The following is a 24,639-nucleotide window of genomic DNA, read 5'->3' as shown; positions in this document are numbered from 1 at the left end:
GCAATATACGTGAGCATATAGGTAATCTCAGAATTTCAATTACCTATACGAAGAACTCTTGAAAACTGGCTGATAAGAAGGCAGAACTCATAACTGAATGCTGCAGCGCTTTCCTCCAATCCAGTCTTGAAGTGCATAAAGCCTCTTCCCTATTGGGTCTGTGGTGTCTGTCTCAAACAAAACAAAGACAGATGCAAAGAGACAAACATCCCCCGGGTCCCTTTCATAAAGCTTTATTTCACAGATCCCCTGTAACAGGAGGCCTAGGCAGCCAGGCTCATTATACATTTACATACACTGTCTGTGGCCAGTCCTTGCAATGCTCCCAAAGTTAAATAACTCAATTCAAGACAAAAAGGACAAAAACACAAACACACACACACACACACACACACACACACACACACACACACATCATCCAACTTAAGATAACAGCAACAACATAACAACAGCGATAATAACAACCATTGTCAAATATTATGTATTTCCAGGATCTTATATTTTCTAAAATTCGTTACACTATCAGCCATTTTTAAGGTGCACCGTAAAATCTGCAAGTGACGTTTCAATAAAACTCAACAAATGCTGCACCGTAACACACAGTGAAGAAGACAGAGAATACTGGTTGCATTTTTTTGTTGTTTTTTTTTTGTTTTTTTTTTTTAACCTTTTCTTACTTTCCTTCGACCACTGTATAATAAGACTACCCTTGTAAAGGGTTTATGAATGGTTTATAATTAGTTTATTAACTAGGTTGTGAACACTTTATAAATCATTAATAAGCTGTTATAACGGCATTAGATTAAAAGGGCAACCGTGACCTGTTGCTTGCCAAATAGGGAGCCCACATTTATCTGTACTGTTAAGCCTCAGATCTCATTGGTTACTTAGCTAGCAACTAGCAAGAGCTGCTAGCAACTAGCAAGCTCTTAAGATTTAACAGACTAGATAAAAAGTGCAACAGTAACTTGATCTTGCCAAATAGTGAGCGTGCATTGATGTATGAAAACTGTGTTATAACTTGTTTATTAATATCTACAACCTAATATCTAATATCTATTACAACCTAATTACTAAACTAATTATAACCCATTTATAAATCCTTTATCAGGGTAGTCTTATTGTAAGTGGTACCTTTCTTGTTTTTGTATGAGCTCTTTTTTCCTGCAGGCAGAGTTTCACTCCTCACTGTCCTCTGCGGCCACTAGATGTCATGGTGAATTCAGCACAGTTCATAGTTTGTTTGGCACGCTTCTTTGTAAGCCGCTGAGGTGTGGCACGAATCTCTTCACTCAACCAGAGACGTAAGGCGTTTCTCCATCGATGCTGGTAAAATCACAGGACCTCTGAAAAGGGGTGACAGGGATGGTGAGATATAACAGAGGGTAATGGTCACGTAACAGAAGAAGGAAAGAAACAATTGAACTTTGAATAATTTCAGCTGCAGAAACTTCAGATTTCACCTTATGAAAATGTGCAATACAGCCAGGGCACAGTTCACCCTGACCAAACACATGTCTGTGTATGCAGCTTTGAGGATGACGTGTCTTTAATCCCAAATTATTATTTTAGTTATGATGCAATGTTTATCTTACAATGAGCAGATTTATCCTTGGGGATATCAAAAGTTAATCTTATATAAATTGCCTGGATTATACAATGATTTAGGTATTAGTTTACAAGGATGTAATAGTAGTAAAAGCCAGATACAATTTCCTATCGCTGCATTGAATGAGTTGAGTTAAATCTTGAATCGGGCTGTTTTCAAGACTGGATATGGGAGTCTTGGCATGAAACAACAGTGCATGAGATAACATTCCAGTTTGGGGCAGCATCCACAAGCTAAGAGAAATGCATTTGCTCTTTACAAGTTATAATTTCATCTACCGCACAGGGAAGGACTCCACCCACATGACTGTGATGTACTCTGTTAAATAGTGTGGATTCATGTCCTATCCAGTTACAATACCTGCAACATGTTGAGTCTTCATGGGCCCTGTCTTCATTATGAAGGGCTCTCCTGCTTCAAAGGCCATGATTGGTTCGTTGATCACGCCAGTCTGTGGTTGTCCAGGATTGCTACTGCTGCTGACCTGGATGATCTGCTCATAGTCAGCAGCTTCCCCGTTGGCTGAGAGGCCATTCTGGTGTGTGGCTGGCTGGACACCATTCACGACACTGCCGGACACACCTTGGCTGCGGACTGCTGTACTGTTATTTGTGGGTTCCCGACTTTGTAGACTTCCGGGTGCTGCAGAGGAATAATGTATATATATCAACAAACTACCAAACACGAGTAAGTGGATGAATGAATGAATGAACAAACAAATCAATAAATGAATCGGCTGTTTTTCCATCAACTGTTTATTGACATTATATTCTTTCTTTCTTGAGAACGTATTCCTCAAGTGTCACTGGGAGAAAAGCAGGCAGCCACGAAAAACGGCAGTTACCTTTAGCAGTCTCTGTGTCTTTGCCATTAACCTGTGGGGAGGCTTTGACATCCTTCTGCAAATATGAAAAACAGCAGACTTAATGCAGTTAATGCAGCTGAACAAGAATGGGAACAAGTATCTGCAAGCACATGTGGAAGGGCTCATACTGACCTTATCTCCAGCATCGCTCTTCCGAGTCCTCTTCATGATCTCCTCGAGACGCTGCAAAGTTTAACAGAGACAAAGGTCAATCAGACATAGTATCTTCTTTCTTTGTGTGCACACTGGTGTGAACATATAGGTTATGTGTGGGACTATAGGGACTCCGAAAATACTTCGTTCCCTTCTTGGCTCTGTTTTCTGTCTCCTCTCATTCCCTCTTACCCTCTTCCTTTCCAGTCGCTCTTGCTCTTCCTTCTGGAAGTGCTTCTCCCTCTCCACACGCTGGCGCTCGGCCTCTTCACGAGCCTTAGCTTCAGCCTCCTCCCTCTGAAACAATAAAGAAAAATATCTTTCATAAGAGGCAAATTAAAGACACCGTATCAGCATCTCTGCATCACATTAAACTGTAATTCAGCAGTCAACTGTATAAGATTAAAAGTGAAAAGTGCTTAATAAAATCAGTTATTCATTTGTCAATGTGATTTTTCTCTCTAAAATGATGGAAAAGTGCAGCAGCAGTGGAAATAGAGTGGGTATATGAGCATGCGTTATACAAGTCAGTTCTCTATGTAACCAATAGAGGGAAGCACATGTCCAATCTAATCTACTGACTTCAGAACCGGTTTGTCCCACAACACCCATCAACACACCTTACTGGGCCTTTAAATCCAGCAATAATCTAAAAAATGTGAAAAGAACACAGGAAATGTAGTTCTGATATATGCTTGAATAACATCTGTCAGGGGCAACACACACAGACTCATCTCAACAGTTTGGAGTTTCAGCATTTAGCTTTGGTGAATGAAAATACCCGAAATTATGGACAAAAATTGAAACGGCCCCAAACATTTTTTCCACCCGATTTGTTTTCATCACCAGGGATGTAATGCTTCAACTAAACTGAGAGAAAAAATGAGGCTGCACTATTCTTAAGCATGTGGACCAACTGTGTGGAAAAACTGCCCAATTGAGGGGTGGGTGGGGGCGGGTTGAACATTGCTTAATGCTTCAGGCATGGTCCCACTGTCACTCCCTGTCCAACTGTCTGCCCTCTGCAATACTGATTCTACCAGACAGAGGCCATACAGAGCTGTCACTATCTTCCCAGTCACAATAGGTCTCTCTGCCACTGATAAACACTGGGCTAACGCTATTATGGAGGTCACCAGCTGGCATCTGCCCGGACAGAAAAGAGTCCTCTGACTGTTGGGGCTACACACCACACACGTCCTCTGTGACGGCACATATCCTCCTCTATTAATCTGCCCAGATGTCAGACACTCAGACAGTGGGGGTGGGATGGGGGTGTCGAGGGTGAGTCAGAGTAGGGTTTGATGTTAGAGATCACACGATACGTATCCCCCATTTGCAGCACTTTTACCCTTGCACGTATTAATCTGTCCAGATGGTAAATGGGTCTGGTCTTCATGTGGAGATCACAGGGATTCATATTGGCTAATGGAAAATTACACCCCCATAAAAGATTTCTGCATATGTGGTATGTGCCACTAATGAGGACTCAAAAATTGCTCTGCCCTGTATCTTTGTTTCATTTAAACATGACATATACCATATTTTGATTATTCTTTCGACTCCCAGTGCTTCTACATACCACCAAGAGCACATACACTTTTAACATGGCTGGTGTCCCAGGGGAAATGAACCTCTAACACTTAATGTTAGCACCATTTGGCTTGTCAAATAACGTCCACTAATGCAGTCCTTCTTTGGCACTAACAGGGTCAGTGTTATGAAAAGTATCTGAAAACACCTTCCATCATGAAAAGACAATCCCAGGACAGCCAGTCAGCACAGTAGTAGACCTTTTTTGTATTTTCTTTTTTGCACTTCTCTCCAACTCTCTCACTCGGAGCTAGAAATGGATTACCTATATAACTCCATGACTGATATCACGGCCAAGGCTCTTTAGACTCTTCTCATAATTGGGCTTGTTGGTGCCAAAAAAGAGCTGTTTTAATGGACGTTTTTTGGCAAGCGCTATGTAACTTCGAATGATGGGAAAATGGAGCTTAGGTTAAAAATAAAGGTTTTCTTTCAAAACATTATCATACAAGATGCAGTATGATATGGACCAAACAAACTACATTACAACATGGGTCCTAGTCTGTTTGCCTGTCTGTTAGTGGTAGCCAGGACTGACTTGTCTCTGCAGCCTCTCGTTTTCTTCCTGCTCTGCCTTGGCTCTCTCCTGCGCCTCCTTCTCCTCCTGAATCCGCTGGGCTTCATCCATCAGACGCTGCTGCTCAGCCATGAGGCGGGCCTCCTCCTCTCTGCGCTTCCGCTCCTCCACTTCCCGTGCCATCGCCTCCTCACGCAGGATCCTGTGAAGAAGAGCACATTATTTGTTAACATGCTTCATGGGACGGCATGAAAACACTCCTACTGTGTATTTCAACAGGCAGCTAAAACTATGCAACGTCTGATGGCAAGAAACCTGCCCCTCCCATTTCTCTAGGGATGTACATAAACTAATGCGAACCCATGTAAACTTTAAAACTTCGGATAGTTTCTATTGATATGACACCATTTGATGTCACATGATATTGCCGACAGTCTCCTGCCATACTGACTGACCTGTTCCTGTGCTCCTGCTCTAGACGCTCCTGCTCCTCCCTCTCCCGCTGCTCGCGGGCCTGTCTGCGTTTCTCAGCCAGGACCCGGGAAGCCTCCTCTGGATCATTGGTGCCGGCTGACGGCCTGCCCGTTGATGCAACTGGAGTAGCGGGGGTAGTTGCGGGTGTAGTGGGAGTAGTGGCAGGGGTAACAGGGGGAGCTGGTGCAGTAACAGGGGTAACAGGGGGGGCTGGTGCAGCAGCTGCAGATGAGGCAGCTGTCTCAGTACTTTGTACAGCCGGGGAGGACACTGTGATGACCGGTGGGCTTAAAGAAGGCTGTGTAACTGGCGCAGAGGACACCACGATGGCAGGGAGATCACTGGAGCCTGTTTGTGAGGTAGAGGGAAGACAGAGAGAGAAGAGACAGAGGATGACTCTGTTTCCAAAGCCACATGATAAACTGCAGGCCTGGTCTAACCCCAGAAAAACAGAAAATAAGCACCTATTTCACAGGTTGAAGAGAAACTGCAAGATGGGAATGCCTGACCACAAAATTTTCATGACCCGCCTATGACTCAACATTATTCAATTCAAATGATTTCAATTCAATTCATTGTCATCATACTGATACACAAATACAGTATAACAAAAAGTCTGCATATTTGTATAAAGCTTATTCATTTTATTTTTTCATTATAAAATATTAATAAATCTGCATTGACAGTCACCAATCATTTGAATGAGCTAGTTTATCTAAAACCAATCTATCAAAGAGAGCTTTGTGAAAATAAGCTGCTGATACTCTTTGGCAATCTTATATGTATAGGGGCATCCTGACGGACGACCTAGATGAGGAGGTGAGCTTATGTGTATAAACAGAATGTACTGTGATATATGAATGTCAGCCAAAAGCTCAAGGTCACCTTAAAGCCTGCTCATTACACAAATGCCAACCAAACTCACTCTTTGTCTCCTCAGGATTATCAGGCTGTGGAGATTTGCTGTTTGTCTCAACGGTAACTGCTGCCACTGTTGGAGGTTGGACCCTGGCTGGGGTCTGGGCCCGTTTGGGCCTGGTCTTAGTGCCTGGAGGAGGTGTCTTCTTGCCTGAAGGGGCCTTGGAGGCTGCCGTTGGCACGCAAGGGGACAAGGGTCTGCTTTTAGGGGCTGCAGGCGATGGAGGTCTGTTTCTGGGCTTTTGAGTGCTGATGCGGGGGAGGAGTTGGAAGAAGAGATTTCAGGAAGAGGAGAGGGAGAGAGGATTTAGAGAATGAGAGGTAGGCGGAGGGGAGGATATCACAGCACTGTAGCAAAAGGTTAGTAGAAGGAAAGAAAACTTAAAGGGAAACAGTAACAATTTTCAGCATTATCTCAATATAGTAATGTTGTAGGGATAATGCTCCATTGGCAGCCCTTACGCTGAGCAGTCGTCTGTGTGTCTCTGAAATACCACCGAAATCATTTGGAAATGTGTCCACTGGCGGACGTGAAATGTGAAATGAGAAAATTTGAAAAGTGAAACCTTACTTCCTGGTTTGCTGAAAGGCTGTATTGTCAAAAAGAACTCGAATAAAACTGCTACATTATACAGCCATCTGTAGCATGGATATTCCCTTTTCTTTTCTTTTTTTTTGTACAATGCAGCCTTTTGGCAAACCAGGAAGTGTTTTTTTTTTCTCACATTTACGGATTGTCTGCCAGTGGTGTCACCGACGGACACAATTTTGTTAGCATTTACAAAAAACTGCTCCGTTTGATGGCTGTTGATGAAGTGTTATGCTGACAACATTTATACTGAGATAATGTTGAACATCGTAATTGTTTCCGTAATAACGTCTGGGAGAAGTTGTGAGTGACTAATATTGATTCAGTCTCAGGATTCCTTTGCCCCGGGGTGGTGCGACGTGATAGAAGGGGGCCTTCATTCATGCATTCATCAGGGGAAACCCATTGCGTCTGAGAGGTTAACCCTACACACACACATACACAGTCACGTTCTTGACAAACTGATTCCTGGACTTGGTAAATAACAATATATCGCACAGTTACCCTCTTTTGGTAAAATGCTGCATGGCTCGAAAGTATTTGTACTGACGAATAAAAGTGCAGTTATCTCAGAATGGTCTAATTATCTCACCATTTTGTCCTTGAATCCTTTAGAGGATATGTTCAGCAGAGAGAGTGAGACAGACAGCCAGAGTGGTAGGGAGACAGAATAAACAGAGATCTGGGGTTACGTAACAATGCTTTAGCGCTTTAGCTACTACACCTGAAGAGGCACTGTGGGACATCATTTAGCTGGGATGCAGTCAGCCAAGAGAATGGAGGTGTGTGTGTGTGTGTGTGTGTGTGTGTGTGTGTGTGTGTGTGTGTGTGTGTGTGTGTGTGTGTGTGTGCAATTCTCAGACAGAATAGGGTGTTCCAGACTAATGCCCAGGGGGAGACTGATGGCTCACTCATCGCACATTTCACCATCCCTGACAGGGAATCGTGGGAATTAAAGCGGAGTTTCCATTTTGGGAGTTAACAACAGTTACATTTTTCAGGTCAGCCATCTAGACATCTGTCTGTGTTTTTTGTCTGCAGTCAACCAGACAATACCTGGTCTCTGGCCTGGACCTGGGGGTCGGGGTTGGTGTTGTCGGCTTCTTCTTCTGCACTTTCTCTTTCGTCAGGGCGCTCTTCTCTTTTTCGTTCTCCCTCTCTTTGTCTCTTTTCTCCTTCTTTATCTTGGAGAAAGGGACAAAAATGAATGAACAGCTCGTCACCACCTCACGGACATTAAGTCTCAGCAAAGGCCAAAAATAGCGTATAGACCAACTGTAGGGGTTTGTGTGGTTTTGTGTGCATGAGCGTGGTGCAACATACTATGTGTGTGTCTCTGTGTGTGAGCATGTTGCTGTGCTCTCTTGGCCTTCAATTTGTTAAAGCCCATTAGAAGTGGGTCAGTCATCTCTGGTATGTGCGCTTTGTTTGTATGCATTTGTTCCCATAAACTACCTTTGTTTGGAGATTAGGGGGTTAGTATGTATGTGTGCGTGTGTGTGTGAGTCAGTGCATGCACTACAATAATGTAACACGGTTTTGAGGTTCATGAGAAACTATCTTTTTGCTTGCAGCCAACCCCCAAAGCCCCCCACACCCATGTACACATATAGCCATATAAACACACACACACACACACACACACACACACACACACACACACACACACACACACACACACACACACACACACATACAGAGTCAGCAAAAGGACCACACAGATGGAGCTGGTAGGGATTCAATGTCTCACTAAGGGCACTCAAGTAGAGGACAGATGCTTGAAAACATGGGGGGGGGTTGTACCTAAGGCTTTGTTCAGACTGTAGGCAAATCAGTTTTGTTTCTCAAAACCGATCTTAAAGGCAGACTTTCTGCACTGTTACTTCCAAGTGATCAGATCAGATTTGCGTGTCCAGACATCACCAACCTATCTGCATGGGTTGCTATGGTAACAACGTAGGCATGAGTAACGATGTAAGCCAGTGACACGGTTTACCAACACGGAAGCGTAAGAAATCGAGATCCATCATCTCGCCTTCCAAACAATCGCGCCGTCAAGTCGCGGTGCAGAACTCCTTCATTGCACCAGACAAACTCGGTGACGGAGGAGGCTGGTAAACACTGTGATGTCCCGTGCTGCAGTCATGGCGGGCTTCACTATGCAGCAAGAGGTGTGGTGCCATCTGGGTTGCGAGTGACGCAAAAGACAATTTGAAATTCGATTTGAGCGACCAGAGCATCTGGACTGAGACGCATCTGTAGAAAACCGATTGGAGTCACATTTTAAACTACCTCCAAATGTGGTTTAAACCCGATCTGCAAAAATTACATTTCAAGTGGTTTTTTTGCCATCCAGACTTTCTAAGATCAATCTGGATACAATCTGGATATGACAAAAAACAGATCTGGGCTAGCAGTCTGAACAAAGCTTAAGTCCCAACATGGGGATCACCAGTGCGAATCCCCGTGTTACCTTCGGCTTGGTTGGGTGTCCCTACAGACACAACTGGCCGTGTCTGCGGGTGGGGAGCCGGATGTGGGTATGTGTCCTGGTCACTGCACTAGCGCCTCTTTTGGTCGGTTGGGACGCATGTTCGGGGGGGAGGGGGAACTAGAGGGAATAACGTGATCCTCCCACGTGCTACGTCCCCCTGGTGAAACTCCTCACTGTCAGGTGAAAAGAAGCGGCTGGTGACTGGTGACTCCACATGTATTGGAGGAGGCATGTGATAGTCTGCAGCCTGCCCTGGATTGGCAGAGGGGGTGGAGCAGTGACCAGGACGGCTTAGAGAGCAGGGTGATTGGCCAGGTACAATTGGGGAGAGAAAAAAAAGAAGGGGGGGGTAAAAAAACAAAAACAAACAAACAAACAAACAAAAAACAAAGCCTAAGTCATTAAGTTGTCCGCTGGCAGCAGGTGTCTTCCTCCGTGTGTGTGTGTGTGTGTGTGTGTGTGTGTGTGTATGTGTGTGTGTGTGTAAGTGCACGCGCACACGTCTGCTTTCGTAGACACAAGCCTACCGGTGTAGAGTTTCGGCGACGCTGGCGCTGAGTAATGTCTGGTGTGCTGGCAGAGGAAAGCCTCCAGCGCTCGGCGGTGTTCTGGTGAGGGTGGTGATGGGAGCAGGGCGTTAGCGGGCTGCCAGAGGCTGAAATGAAAGCAGCGGCCAGAGTCTGAGTTCCCAAAGTTCACCAACCTACACTTTGATTATTTGCTGCTGCTGCTGAATATCTTATCATTTTACTAAACCATAATTCATAAAGTGGAGTGCAGGGTAAAATATTTACATCCTGAGAAAGAAAGGAAGTGACAGAAAAGGAAGCTAAGTGTGATTTGGTTGTATATGGAGTTGAATTAAACTCTGTTCAGTTCTCCTCTTCCTCACTGCACTGGCAAAGATTGCTGAGGGAGCCTAAACAGAAAATTCACAACTTCTGGACAATGATGCAGGAAATGTAGAGCAGCGAGGATGCAACGTACAGGAAGTTATAAGAAGGGTTCACACTCACGAGAGTCACTGCTGTTGAGGAGAGTGGCAGCACTGCGACTGCGGGCCAAGAAGGACAGGGTGGGTGTCATGAGCCGCTCCACAATCTTGCTCTCCCACGGACTCAGACGCAGACTGCGACCTGACACAAGAGGGTGGAGGTCAGTACGTAGCTTCTCTCATAGCACATGGCTCACAGACGCAAAAACAACCCCCCATTCACACCCTGATACACACACAGCCGTGAGGACGGTGATACTGCAGGACACTGCAGGTATGCACGCACATGTTGTCATATGTACAGAGATAAAAATGACCACCACACAGGTAAACAAAAAACCTCCACTCACACCCTCGTACACACAGTGGCGAGGATGGTGATACTGCAGGAGGGCCACCTTTCTCTGCAAATGAGATTGCAGAGCATCCTCTCATATGACACACACGCAATCTGCACACAGGCCGGTTCTGACTCTATTAGAGCGACCAAGACCAGACACACACACATATACACACATATACACACACACACACACACACACACACACACACTCTGTGGACACATTGAAGTTTGGACGTTAGTCACTTCCAGCGTGACACAGAAGAGCAAACCCAGGCTTGGTTAATTTTCTTCACTTAGCGAGTAGGGACACACCAATCCAAAACCAGTGGCTTTCTGTTTAATCTCATTCAAACACAGTACAACCAAGATTGGTCAGTTCAGTTTTAGAGCTTTCTGCCCACCATATGTTGCGATGCTATCAGCAAGGTACACTACTCGTGCCCTTCACATATTGTGTTGTCTGTCATATGGTGTGTATCTAATATTGTTTACTGTTATTCTGTGTCATATGATGGAGACTGAATACATATGATGACTCGCAACAGCAAGCTGTATCAGATATGCTGTAATGAAAGATGGAAAATAAAGCAACAAATAAGACACCACACGCTCACAAATAGCCGCAAGGGGAAGCCGCCTGAATGTCAGAGAACATGGATTTTAAGTTGGAGGTCTCCATCATCTTTGATTCTAAATCCATAAGAAGCCACTGGATGTATAGAAAGATTTATTTTCATCCACTGGTTTCCGTTTTCTGTAAAACCCCGGAGACGGTATGGAACAGCAGTCAATATTTAAAAAGACACAGTGTGTGAGCCCGGACTTTGGGACTCACGTGAGAAATATTACATAGAGAAACCCATGTCAAATTTCTTCGACAAGCTGAAATACGGAAAACTCCAAAGCATAGCATTTTGTAAAGTCCAATTCCGTGACTTTCCATGTGGGGCTTAAAGAGGGAGGGTTCTCTGATTTACTGCACATTTTCATTCAAACGGGAGCCGTTTGGTAATGGCAGCACGGGTGTTGTTGAGTTGGCATGGTTTCACAGTTAGATGTTAAATAGGGACTGTTCCTTCCTCGTCTCTCATAAAGGCTCAGCTTGCAGTGCAACACAACAGGACGGACGCTGCTTTACAGGGCTCAAAGACACACAGATGGACACAGCGGTGTGTATGAGTCTTGCTCAGTGAACAAAAATTAATTGAAATGCTTTTTGCTGCTGCTCCTCCAGCTCCAGAAGAGGCTTCCTGAACTAGGACAAACAGTCCAGTTAATTGAGGTTATTTGTGTATCACGACAAAACCTACAGTGACAGCATGCTATACAGGGGTGGCTTCTTTTGGCTGCCCAATGGTGACAGGTTGGAGGAAAATGTGTACAGAGAAGACTCGAACTCCTTCTCAAAGTCATTTCTGTAGGACAATTCCTGTAACGTCGCTGCAGAATGCATACATGAAGGTATAAATGAAAAACACACATACTCACACACATATGAAACTGAAATCATAAAAGCACTATAGAGAGCCAGATGGTTCTTGACTTGATTTTTGTGAATGTGTGGGAGAAAATATCTACATTCTCCTAACAACACCAGAAAATCTTGTCTCAAAGGCTGATTCAGTTTATAATATAATGGCATGGATCATTTTTACAACATATTTTATGACTGGCTGGTAACCCAACTACCTGCTGTTGCTAAGCAACAGGGAGCTTTTTTTCTTCCTCTTGCTCCTTCAATGCAGCAAGAAGATGCTGCACTGAGCAACCGCTTAGTGATGCACCTTTCACCTGGTGGTGAACGGGAAGCCTGTATTACCCAGCCCAGACTTGTAATGACACACAGTGCCCTCCGTCTCTTTGGGACAGAAACATTGGCTAATATTTATAGTTTTGAAAACCAAATAAATAGATTTAAAACAGATGGTTGGGACCGATATCTTTCTGCTGAGGGAGGTGTTCAGTGTGCCTCTCTTGCAGTATTATAGGTTCTCTATTACTGATGATCAAGGACTGCAATCAAAACATTGTTGCAATGGTGTGTGTGTGTGTGTGTGTGTGTGTGTGTGTGTGTGTGTGTGTGTGTGTGTGTGTGTGTGTGTGTACTAGTGGGGAGGAGGGTCTGAGAGTACAACTCCTGATTGCACAGTGGGTGATTTGATCTATAATGAGACATGTTGCGGGACATGGAAATCTGACGTTTGCAACACCGCCTGTGGATAATGTATGAAGCACAGCGGTGTCGTTAGGCCTGGGTGTCCGAGGCTACAGCCCCCAAATGGTTTATGAATAGCCTCAGATCTAAAGAAAAAAAATAAAAAAAATCTTTAACAAAAATAAGAATAATGAAAAAATAGCCCCGAATATATTCACCTGTCATTCCGTTCATGCACTGAAGCGCTCGAAAATAATGTGATATCGTTGATCAAAAACGTAAGTACGTTTTGGGTCCTCTGTGTGTCGTTAAAGCAGCAGATCTACTTCAGGCTACTTGGCACACGCATGTTTTGTGTGAGCGCAAGAGCAAAAAGAGAGAGAGAGAGAGAGAGAGAGAGAGAGAGAGAGAGAGAGAGAGAGAGAGAGAGAGAGAGAGAGAGAGAGAGAGAGAGAGAGAGAGAGAGAGAGAGAGAGAGAGAGAGAGCATGCATGCCGCACCAGTTACAAGGCTTGTGATTGTTGGCATCTGGTGATAGCTAGCTAGCTAATTCACTAAGGGCGTTTTCACACCTATAGTCCATTTACTTTGGTCCGAATCAGAGGATGAGTTGTGACTTTGTGGCATTTCTCTTTGGTTCGGTTTGGTTTCACATGGCAAAATTTCAAGCGAACCAAAATGTATCAACAAAAGCCACGTGGGAGGTGTCACCCAATTCACTGGTCAGAAATCTAGTGGGGTTGGCGACCGGAGAAAGGAAAGTTTGTTTTTCTTCCGGGTTAGCTATCCAAAATGGACCATCGGCAGAATTGGCATTTGTTCATAATTGTGGTCATTGTTTGGGCCATAAGCCAAAATATGCAAGCTTTACTCTGAAATCATTTGAAAATGGTGCAATTATCAGGTGAAAACCTAAAGACTTCTGGGCTGGGCTAAGCCCCCAATGTTTCAAAATCCTAACAATGCCTCTGATGAAGCAACTTAAAGAAAATCACAAAATAAACTATATCCACTGTAGATAGATAGCGAGACACTGTTCAAATTTAAATTTTATGATTTAACCATGCAAGACAAGCTTAATCTCAATGGCACTAGGTGTCATATCAGCATTAAAATATCAAGATAAGGCACAAGTTCAAAATAATGTAAAATAGTACTTACAGCAGTGTACATTTAGCTACTCAGTATGTTGGCTTTTAAGAATAGTCATTCATAAGTCACTATCAACAGTCACACTATAATAACCACCACCACGACCACTGCCACCGACACACCATACCACCAACAGATAGGGAGCAAACCATAGAGCGCGGAAAAGACAAAAAAAAAAAAGTGACATGTAATGTGATGTAACTGAAAAATCCATGAGATATGTTCCAGTCATTGCAAAATATGGTTTGTTGATGCCAGGGGGCTGATCAAAAATGCACAGTGGATGTAAAATCAAGAACAACCACCAATTGAAACCAAAATGAAAACCACGATGCACACCAAGACCGCGAGCATGAGGAGGGGAAGTAGATGTAAATAAATGACCAGTCACCAAGCACAGGCAGGCAGGCAGGCCACCGGACAGTTACAGTAAAAGGAAAAACCAAATAAAACGGGATCGGGGTGAGGAGGCAGGGAGGGGGGTGGGTTTGGGGGTGGGGGGGGTAAAGGTTAGGGGGGCCTGGTGGACACTGACGCTGGCTCGTCCTTACTTCGGTTGGGGGAGTTCCAGAGCGTGGCAGAGGACTTGGACAGCCTGTTGTTAATGACAGGGTCCACCTGTCTCGGCAAGTTGACAGTGGAGGCTGAGCATCTGCCTGCACCAGAGAGAACGCAACACACAACAACTGTTCACATGAGGGTGACCGGCTATGGTGGGAGCAGCCCTCCCCCCTCCCCCGAACGGGCAAATCTGTGGTCTGTTTGAGACGGCGGAGGCAAGGCCCACTCCGGTGACGTGGTGTAGAGGACTCTGTGGGTCATGCAGTCAACATTCTCTGAAGACTTAAAAACGTTCTGTTATTGTTTAGAGGTAGGGTTTTATCTAAATTCTGAGTGGTGGAAGGTATGGGGGCATTTAAGGAAAGCTGGGGTAGAGTGTAGTGAAGTTAGACAGTAGTCACATGGAAAAATTAGTATACAAGAGGATCCATTGTCATTTCCTGAGAAAGTAGACTATGTTATCCGAAACTGTGTTTAGTCATTCAAAAGCACAGGCACACATTCCATCTCATTCACACTTTGTAGAAGAGACAATGTTTTGACGTCTTCGTCACAATGTCAGAGAGGCAGAGAGTCACAAGTTTGTGCCATTCTGTGGCAGGGCGCAAAGGCATCTTTTAAGTCTGAATAAAGAAACTGGCTCACAGCTCTCTGATAAACCCAACACCTCGCCATTCACACTACTCATCTAATGAAATGTGCATATGTAAACTACCTTGCTGCTTATCCATCTGCTCCAGCAACTCTGAATGAACAATTGTGGAGTGGGAAAGATGTATATTCAGAGATAAATTTAAGCTACTCAAATTACACTAACACTACAAACTTACATTTGCCAAAAACAAGGTAATACTTTGACATAAACTGAGGTGATACAAGGGAAAAAAACAGAAATGACTTAAAGCTTTCTGCCTCTGTTACCCCGCCTGTATGACTGCAAACCCCTAATGACGGACTACAGCTATTTCCTTGAGTTGCATCAGCTGGACCAATGAGTTAAGAAGCATTCAGCGCTGCTCAGCATAAAGAACTGCAAAAGGCCAGGGGTTTGACGAAACAAACATGGGATATGTCACACACTTCAATTTCTGTTACATGACTGCATTTCCTGGGTAACTCACTTTCTCTGCGGGAGGTTTGGTTGAGTCCGCCAGCCCAGGACCATCTCTGTTGGCGGATCTCGGCCCACGTCTTCTTCGTTGACCTTTTGATGGCTGCCTCATATCTCTCCTGCATTGGGGACAATACCAAGACTTGAGAAACAATCAAATACAATTCGAACGTTTTAGTATTTACAGTAAATGTCGAGGTGGGCTTTCTGATTGAGAATGAGGGTTAAGATCACCCATGTTCTGTTGTAAAGTAATTGCAGAAAGATGTTTTCTGTCATATCCACCCCTCTACATATTCCACATATGACAGCATGTAACATATGCCATTGGGTTATATGTTTAAGTATGTGCAGTCTCATTTGGAATCAAAGTCTTCTTAAGTGTTGGTGCCATGCTTGGAATCAAAGTCTTCTTAGTGTTGGTGCCATGTTGTTAGATAAAGCCTTTGAGCTTTATCTAACGACATTTGCAGTGGGGTCTGAATGTGGCCAACACATCCCCTTTGTGAGGGATGGGAACTATCGATTAACTTAGTTGGAAATAGTCTCTGAATTACTTTGAGCATAAATAATAGTCTCTTGACTCAGATGGCTATGTGCAACTGTGCAGTCCTTAGCGACAGTGTCTGGTTCTTAAAAATGGCTCTGTTGCCCATGTCCCACCTTGTTCTTTTCTAGTTTCTGTCTCTGCTTCTCCTCCAGCAGGGCTCTGCGTTTCTCAGTCTTCAGTCTCTGCTCCTCCAGTTTCCTCCTGCGGTCCTCCAGCTGGCTCTCCCTTAAGCGCCGGGCCTTCTCCTCCTTCTCCAACCACTGAGCTTTCTTGACCGCTGCAGGGTGACCGGAAAGAAAGAGAGAGAGAGGAGGGTGAAGAGATGAGGAAGAGAAAGAGGAAACAAACATTAATGAGGACCCTGTGCCTGTCTGGAACAATTTCAAATCAAATCTATTGTGGCTCTGTAAAGAAAGTGTACTTTTCCTTCCCCTCTACCTGCTCAATGTTATATTCTTCAAATGTGTCAGGCCATGATATTGTGAAGCCTCTGAGTAGCTAAGACTTCTTCCACAGCGACTCATGAGGAACGGGAGAAACAGCATCGAAACAGTTCATTATGCTGTTGTCCTTGGTCTGACTTCTGACAACAGTAAACAAGAAGTTTCCCACTGTGTTTCACAGCACCCTCCAGCAGATGCTGGTTTTCCTCCTCATACTCCACTATTGCTGCTTTTTTTCTGGCTGCAGCAATTAAACAGTAATCAAACCTCTTAAACTAAACTGACGTCCTGCTGGAAAGCAGCTGTGTTGCTCTCCGACAGTCTTCACTCTCTTGAGGTAAGTGCACTGCATTTCCTGTTTTCTAGTCAATTGCTTACAGTTGCCCATTTACACAACACAAGCTACACTCTGAATTAAGATTATTTTGTATGTGTGGGATTTGCTTTACCAATCTCATGGGGGGGGGGGTTCTCTTTTGACTCTCTGGTTTGGGCGTAGGGTTGGATAATAAGTGCGCACTTCAACAGGCAAGGGTTAGGTTTCTTGCTTAAGCATACAACAGGTGTGGCCTCAAGTGGAAAGGAAATAAGGCTCTCCAGTTTGGTGGAGCCCTTACTAGCTAGTGGATTGTTCCCGCCACCAGAGAGGCTATCTCTGTACAGAACCACTATTCAAACACACTCAGAGTGAAATGGGCAACAAGAAAATAGAAGTTAAAGGTAGACTCTGTAATGGAGTCAAACTGCAGCCTCAAGGCAAATGAGGCCCACTTGGTTACTGCACTTTGATTACAATTTTCGTTTCAGTTTGATGTCTGGCCATTTTCCTTTGAGTCGGGAATAGAGGAGGGGCTGTGCAAGTGTAGGAGCGCACTTTTCACAATGGCAAACAGATGAAAGCGTCCCTGTGTGGAAAGCATTACAGCTTGCAAGCAACCACTCTTGCCGTATCTTTATGCATGCTCAATAATCCAGGTAAGAAAATCACAGAAAGTTGAATCAGTTCATCTGGACACAACGTTCATTGAGAGAGATACGTCTCATCACTCATCTAAGTGACCTCTTCGGTCTAAAATGACTGCAGGTATCCCCACCCTTATAAACAATACAGTGGCATAGCAACCGAAAACTATCAGTTTCATATGCAAGTTGCCATGAGCATTAACTAGAATTTCAATGGCAATGTGTACTATTCACAGAGGATTGGAGAATGTTTGCAATCACAGCATTGTAAAGTGGCGATAGCTGCCTAAGCATAAACCAGTGGCGATTCCGTATGTGGCAGGAGTGTCGGAACAGTTGAGACGGGTATTTTCCAAACATTGCATCTCAGTTGCTTTCAAACTCCAAAACACGCTGCTCCAGAAATTGGTTCACCGCAAGGATCGGGTCCCCCAGCACAAACAGAGCAATATAGTGTACGCTGTTAATTGCCAGGAGGATTGCCGTGACTTGTACATTGGGGAAACCAAACAGATGCTGGCCAAGAGAATGGCACAACACAGGACAGCTAACGTGTCAGGCCAGGACTCCGCAGTCTACACCCATCTACAGGCCAGTGGCCACTCTTTCAAGGATGAGGATGTGCACATCCTTGATAGGGAGGAACGCTGGTTGAAACGGGGAGTCAAAGAGGCCATCTATGTGAAGAGGGAACGACCATCTCTGAATGGGGGGGGAGGGGCTTAAGAGTACATCTGTCACCATCTTACAATGCTGTGATTGCAACTATTCCCAAATCCTCTGTGAATAGTACACCTGGCCAGTGAAACATGTTCACGCCTATTTGCATATGAAACCAATCGTTTTCAGTCGTTATGCCACTGTATTGTTTATAAGGGTGGGGATACCTGCAGTCAGTTTAGACTGAAGAGGTCACTTAGATGAGTGATGAAGTGTTTCTTTCTCAATAATCGCTCTGTCTAGATGAACTGATTCAACTTGCTGTGACACTCTTACCATAATTGGAAACGCTTTCCTGAAATCAAAACATGTTAAAACCAAAAGAAGATTCACAAGCATTGCTGTGAATGAAGAGCTCCTGGCTCTGGAATTTGCCAGCTTCATGTGTTAGGGGAGGTGCACTGTGCAACTTGTTGGGGGGGGGGGGTTCCGTGCTGTGGTGAAGGAGCGCTAGTGGCCATGTTTCAAAACATTACAGATTCTACCTTTGAATGATAGCAACTCACTCAAGTTAAAGGTGCTATATACGAGATTTCAAACATTAATATAGCAGCAAACAACTATTTGCTATGTAAAGAGGTAGTGGAGTAATGGCGTCCTGAGCAAAGAATGAAGTCACATCCCCTCTGTGTGGGTTGTAACCTGAGCTTCTCTGTTCTTTGTTCTGGAAGCCGGTCTGGCTGCGCGTATATGTTAGTGCATCACGTGTGCATGTTAGTGCATGTGAGGTAACGAGCATTAGCAGGATAGCTAGCAAGCTAATAAGAAGAAAGAAGAGAGAAGAAAGCCACCTTTATTTTGTCATTGTATTCTTACAACGAATTTGTTCTCTGCATTTAACCCATCCATCCATTATCCAAGCCGCTTATCCTAATCAGGGTCGCGGGATGCTGGAGCCTATCCCAGCAGTCATTGGATGGCAGGTGGGGAGACACCCTGGACAGGCCGCCAGTCCATCACAGGGCTGACACACATTCACACCTAAGGACAATTTAGTATGGCCGATTCACCTTACCTACATGTCTTTGGAATGTGGGAGGAAACTGGAGTACCCGAAGAAAACCCACACAGACACGGGGAGAACATGCATACTCCACACAGAGGACGACCCGGGATGACCCCCAAGGGTAGACAACCCTGGGGTTCAAACCCAGCACCTTCTTACTGTGAGGCAACTGTGCTAACCACTGCGTCACCATGCTGTGCATTATTGTATAGGAGCAGTGGGCAGCTGCAGCACCCAGGGACCAACTCCAGTTCTTCTTTCCATTGCCTTGGTCAGGGGCACAGACAGGAGTATTAACCCTAACGTGTGTGTCTTTTTGATGGTGGGGGGAAACCGGAGCACCCGGAGGAAACCCAGGCAGACACAGGGAGAACATGCAAACTCCACACAGAAAGGACCTGGGATGGCCTGTGGTTCAAACTCAGGACCTTCTTGCTGTGAGGCAACAGTGCTCACCACTGGGACACACTGTGCTACCCCTAATAGTTAAGTTGCATGGATTTAGGTCACTCGGCAGATCGAAGAAATAGCTCCTTACCAAGCTGAATACATAACTAATGTTAATAAAATAACTCTATACTGTAAAAATCAATATTCCAACCGAATGAAATAACAGCCAAGGACATGAAGGGGGGGAGACGCGAAGGGAGCGGGGAGGTTTGTTTTGGTTTGGGCTGAGATGCTGTAGCTGAATATTGTATATAGCACCTTTAAGTAAATTTTGCTATTATCAGTAAAAAGCTGGATTGTGTGTCTGTAACATTGGAGTGGTGTGGCTGTATTAATGAAGCTAATGAGTGAATTAATTATCTCATTTGTCTGAGGGGCATGTTCTTTGTTCACGGTAATGATTATCCATTTTTCACACCAAGCGCCTTGGGCATAGTGATACATCTAAGCAGGGTAACAACCATCAAGCTCTGCTCTGTTTGGCCATGCAAGCTTTAGCCTAAGTCCACAGGGAAAAGGCTTTCTGCCAATATTTCAATCAGTAACATTTTTCTGTCTTTAGGGAAGAAAAATATTTCACAAGGAAGACCCTGAACCCTACAAACACGTCAAATTATTCAAAATTATGACTGCAGGTATCAGAAAAAGAATGAGCCAGTACATGCACACTAAGATGGGTGGACACACAAAAGAAAATAAAGTTAAAACCAATCTGAAGACAAAATGAGCAAAGACTTAAGATTACTTTAACGCAAAGGGGAAGCCACTAAGGAATTCAACGGTTCCTCTGAATGATTTTAGAAAAAAAAATCAAACGAATTACATAAGTGATTCATGGAAGGGGAAAAAAAAGGAGTTGATTGTTAGGAACCCAGAGGGAAAAAAAAACAATGATTTTACCATCACAAATTAAGAGATTTGTAATGGCAAGACTGCTGCATACGCCAAGGTTTTTGGAGGAGCACCTTACCTTGCAGCTGAGTTTGCTGTTCTGAGGCCATGCAAGAGGAAACAACAACAGGTGTCAACAACCATCAGTCGCATCACAGAGACAGAGAAATAGAGGTAGAAAGCGAGATGTGGACACCATGCTTAAGACATGTCTGTGAATGTTCTCATTCATCCAGGTCATGGTTATCCAAAGGAATTGAATCGAGTGCAACTGGACTAGCTTGGTCTAGTCAGAAAGGCACGAACTGATGAAGCCTCTTGGATGAGAGGCGAAACGTCTTCACGGATATATACCAAGTCCAGTTGCACTCGATTCAATTCCTTTGGACATGCTTAAGACAGAATACGTAGAATACAATACTAAATCTGTCAGATTAGTGACTAAATTCCGTCTCAAGTACCCCTCACAGAATAAGTTTTTTTTTTTGCCTGAAAAAAACCATCAGGTTTGAACATAAAACTGTCCACTGACATGAGGATGGACCAACACACTGCGGTAGATGACAATGCTGATTCCAACCACCAAAGTCTTACCAATATATCTGGCTCTCTCCTCCCTACGCTCCTTGGCAAGCTTCTGTCGTTGCTCTGAGGTTACAGCATCTGTGGGGAAAAAGGGGTAAAAGTCACTGTTTTTGTTCAATTTCTTTCCATGGAGATTTTATGTAAATGATTTATAGCTGCATACCACCAGCCCAGTTCGGACTATAGTACCAGAGGACTTACCATTTGAGAACAGATGGGAAACCATCAACCAAGGAGATTTTATGAAAAAAAAACTACTGGGTTTTATTATCTATTCAGTTTCAAGGTCAATGCAGCACTGTCCCATGTTACTTGTACTGCTAATTGACTTGACAGATTAACGCTACATCATGGCTGCATTTGTAGATCAGATGCAGTCATGACGTTTATCTATTTTTCACCATCTCAATTAAGCAGCATGATTACCATTACATTTTGGTAAAAGCGGTGACGTAGTGCGAGGATTACTATAGTACCATCAAATGCCTCTCAGCTGTGCTACTGATGTGCTAATAATGTCGCTTCCTGGCCGCGGTGAAAAGAAGCTCTGATGTAATTGAGTTGTATGGTGTCAAAAACCCCGGGACCCCCGGGCGATCACTGAGGCCAATTTCTTTTGTGGATATCCATGCAATGTAATGGCGTGTATTCTCAGCCAATCACAGGAGCTTGGAGCTCTGCAGGGGCCAGAGCCCTGTTTCCATGGCAACCCAACCCCCCCCTTCCCTCCCTCCCCACCTTCAGAGAGCTCCTACGCAGGCTGCGATCAGTCTGGCTGATCTGGAGTGCCAGGAAAATTTTGCCCGGGGTCTGGAGGTCCTAACCCAAGTCACTGTTACTGCATCGCTCCCTCTGCAACCACCACCATCTCCACATTTACACGTCTTGTCTCAGTGTGGCAATGAAGATTTGATGTTCAACCATGACCATATGTCTGGCTGGACCCATAGCGGCTCCAGATTCATTGAAGCTTCCATGTGATGTATGTGATGCGTTTGAAGTTTAGCATAGACAGATATGCCTCATGTCGATTGCACTGGTGGAGATTAGGGCCTACTGCATCACGCCGTGGGTACTCTCTGAGGACAGGAGGGAGGGGGGGCTCTCTTTGACAGAGTGTGGGAATGTTGACCAGATCCAATGTACACTGATACAAATCTGTTAAAAGAAATCAACAGTCTATAGCTATGATAATATATTGGGTTGAAAAGTTCAGCTTCTCAATGTATTAGGCCAGTTGTTCAAAAACAGCTGTAGTCTATCATCGTGGACCAAATCAGACAAACCACATGAATGAATTTTGTGTTAGACTAGATAACTGCTGCTGGCAAGAGCTTGACGACGATATGAAATGATTTCTGACTAGTGGAGCTGACTATATAATCTTGAGTTAGAACTCAAAATGCCATGAAAAAAAAAGAGCCCAGAATAATATGACTGCAAGAATGCAGTCAAGCTGCACTGGAAGAATAGAGGCTGCATCTATGTTTTGTTTTGCACATTTTTCAATGGCTGTTTATCTCAGCCCTTCTATGAGAAAACAAGCTTTATTGTTGACAGTACCTTTTTTGGGTTGGGGGCTGGCACTGGTGCCAGGCGTGGATGGCCTGGCAGCTGTCTTGGAGGAGGGCTCTGTCTTGATGGAGTGGTCTGTTTGGGCACTGGAATCTGTGTTGGGGGAAAGGTCGGTGATGGCTGAGTCAGCTGGGGTCAGACAGTCTTTCACTGGCATCTTGTCCTCATTCTGGATGGAGTGGGACTCTGTCGGCAGGGGCAGTGCTAGAAGACAGAAGAAGAATAATCTATCATGAACGGTTTCTGAGGGGTCGGAAGGTAGGAGAGGACATTTGTAGTTGATGCTGTGTGTACAGCAAACATTGTGCTTTTAAATCATCCTCTGAAAACTATTCACTGAACCTGGTCACAAAATTTTGGTCTCTCTGGATAACAGTTCCTGCCATATGCTTGAAATGTATATATAAATGTATATCATAACAAAACGCTTATCTTCAACAATCACACCAACTTCTAAATGCTATCACTGGTGCCTTTGGTCCTGCTTCCTTATGTAATGTCTTCAGTCATCTGGGTGCAAATAATGGCTGGTTTCCCCTGGCCAACACAACTTCATTCAGAAAAGTCTGATGAAAGGCTTTCGCTGACTTCATTAGCCCAACACTCAAACCCCGTTACAGATCATTAACATCTCATTCACACCCAGTTCACATGTATCAGTCAAAGCAGTTAGATGCTGTGTTTCGCTCCTCTATCTCTGGGGCTCTCAGTATTGCAGAGCAAGCCTCCTGTCAAGTGCATTAAACACATCAGACACCCCCGATGACTGGGTGGGTGAGATGTAAAATTGTCAGCAGCGCATCTCTTTAAGGGCCTGGGAAGCAGAAGTAGAACACAAAGAGGAAGCTCCACATAGACACTGTGAGAGAGTGGGAATGCACTGATCTATTTTCCTGTTAAGGGGAAGAAAAAGTCTCGCAGATTGTCATTGAAAAGTACACGGGCCCATCTCAACGGGCCTCGTTAAAAAGAGGAAGTGCTGACACGGCGATACTAATGTGCATAATTAATGCTTCAATGTAACATGAAAATAATATACCCAGTTGGATGGCAGCCTAGACACAACAGAGACTGTCCTGTAACCAAAAGGTCACTGGTTCATCCAAAAAACAGCCAATGTGTCCCTCATCAGCCAGAGTATCTGTGAGAAAGTGTCTCGAAGACCCCACCTGGGCACTCATTGGATTTCACTTTGGATGAGATTTAGCTGTCGATGCAGAGATTAATAGATTGAAAAAGCCTATGGTTACTCAAGCTTGACAGTAAAAGTGTAACCATAGGCTGTGAGCGAGCTCAACAGTGTGTTTGTGTGTCAGACCAGAGATGTGTATGACTGTCAGCTTGTGTGAGATATACCACCAGGCCTGATATCATGCTGTATGAAGCAACACAACACTGAAAAAAAAAACAACAAACAAAAAGTGCCATACGTGGCTCTACATTGATCACTAAGCCTTGGGACGAGGCATTCTGACCTATGACCCCTGTAGTGATGACAATGAAGTCACACCAACTCCGAAAACCCCCGAAACGACACAAACCAAAAACAAAACATCCTGTTTTAATTTCGATCTGACTTTGTTTTCACACTTGGCCACCCTGCTGACAATGTGACAATGTTATGGACTGCTCAACTGCTGCTTGTCTGAGAATAGCGCCTCCCACCACCTCCATCTCCACCTCCACCCCGCAACACCATCTCTATTCCCTGTCACAGGAACACTGGAGGACTCTGTGACAAACTGCTCTGGGCTATAATGATGCATGGTAGGGGACAAGGGAGTGAGAAGGAGAGAAAGAAAAAAAGAGTGAGGGAGGGACGGAGGAGTGGAGACAAATGGTTCACTTCCACAATGGCCTGGGAAGGGAGAGGAGACAGAAAGGAGAAATGAAGGAGAATGACAAAGCACAGATAATGGTATGGTTAG

General features: G+C 44.5%; 1 protein-coding gene across 1 annotated transcript in view; it reads right to left on the bottom strand.

Annotated features, from left to right (window-relative positions):
- Positions 1–1,065: 1,065 nt before the first annotated feature.
- LOC130128219 (MAP7 domain-containing protein 1-like) overlaps positions 1,066–24,639 on the bottom strand; it is a 37,806-nt gene continuing 14,232 nt past the window's right edge. The window contains exons 2-16 of the mRNA XM_056297842.1: positions 22,700–22,915; positions 21,146–21,214; positions 16,192–16,355; positions 15,539–15,647; positions 10,229–10,348; positions 9,740–9,867; positions 7,775–7,902; positions 6,137–6,378; positions 5,193–5,559; positions 4,759–4,939; positions 2,820–2,924; positions 2,607–2,657; positions 2,454–2,508; positions 1,970–2,251; positions 1,066–1,346 (exon numbers count right to left, since the gene is read on the bottom strand). Coding sequence (XP_056153817.1) covers positions 1,336–1,346; positions 1,970–2,251; positions 2,454–2,508; positions 2,607–2,657; positions 2,820–2,924; positions 4,759–4,939; positions 5,193–5,559; positions 6,137–6,378; positions 7,775–7,902; positions 9,740–9,867; positions 10,229–10,348; positions 15,539–15,647; positions 16,192–16,355; positions 21,146–21,214; positions 22,700–22,915 — 2,228 coding nt within the window. The 3' untranslated portion in view covers positions 1,066–1,335. The remainder of the gene's footprint in view (positions 1,347–1,969; positions 2,252–2,453; positions 2,509–2,606; positions 2,658–2,819; positions 2,925–4,758; positions 4,940–5,192; positions 5,560–6,136; positions 6,379–7,774; positions 7,903–9,739; positions 9,868–10,228; positions 10,349–15,538; positions 15,648–16,191; positions 16,356–21,145; positions 21,215–22,699; positions 22,916–24,639) is intronic.

Source organism: Lampris incognitus, chromosome 18 (genome assembly GCF_029633865.1).
Source record: "Lampris incognitus isolate fLamInc1 chromosome 18, fLamInc1.hap2, whole genome shotgun sequence".
Lineage (NCBI taxonomy): Eukaryota > Metazoa > Chordata > Actinopteri > Lampriformes > Lampridae > Lampris > Lampris incognitus.
This window is presented reverse-complemented; position numbering and strand designations above follow the sequence as displayed.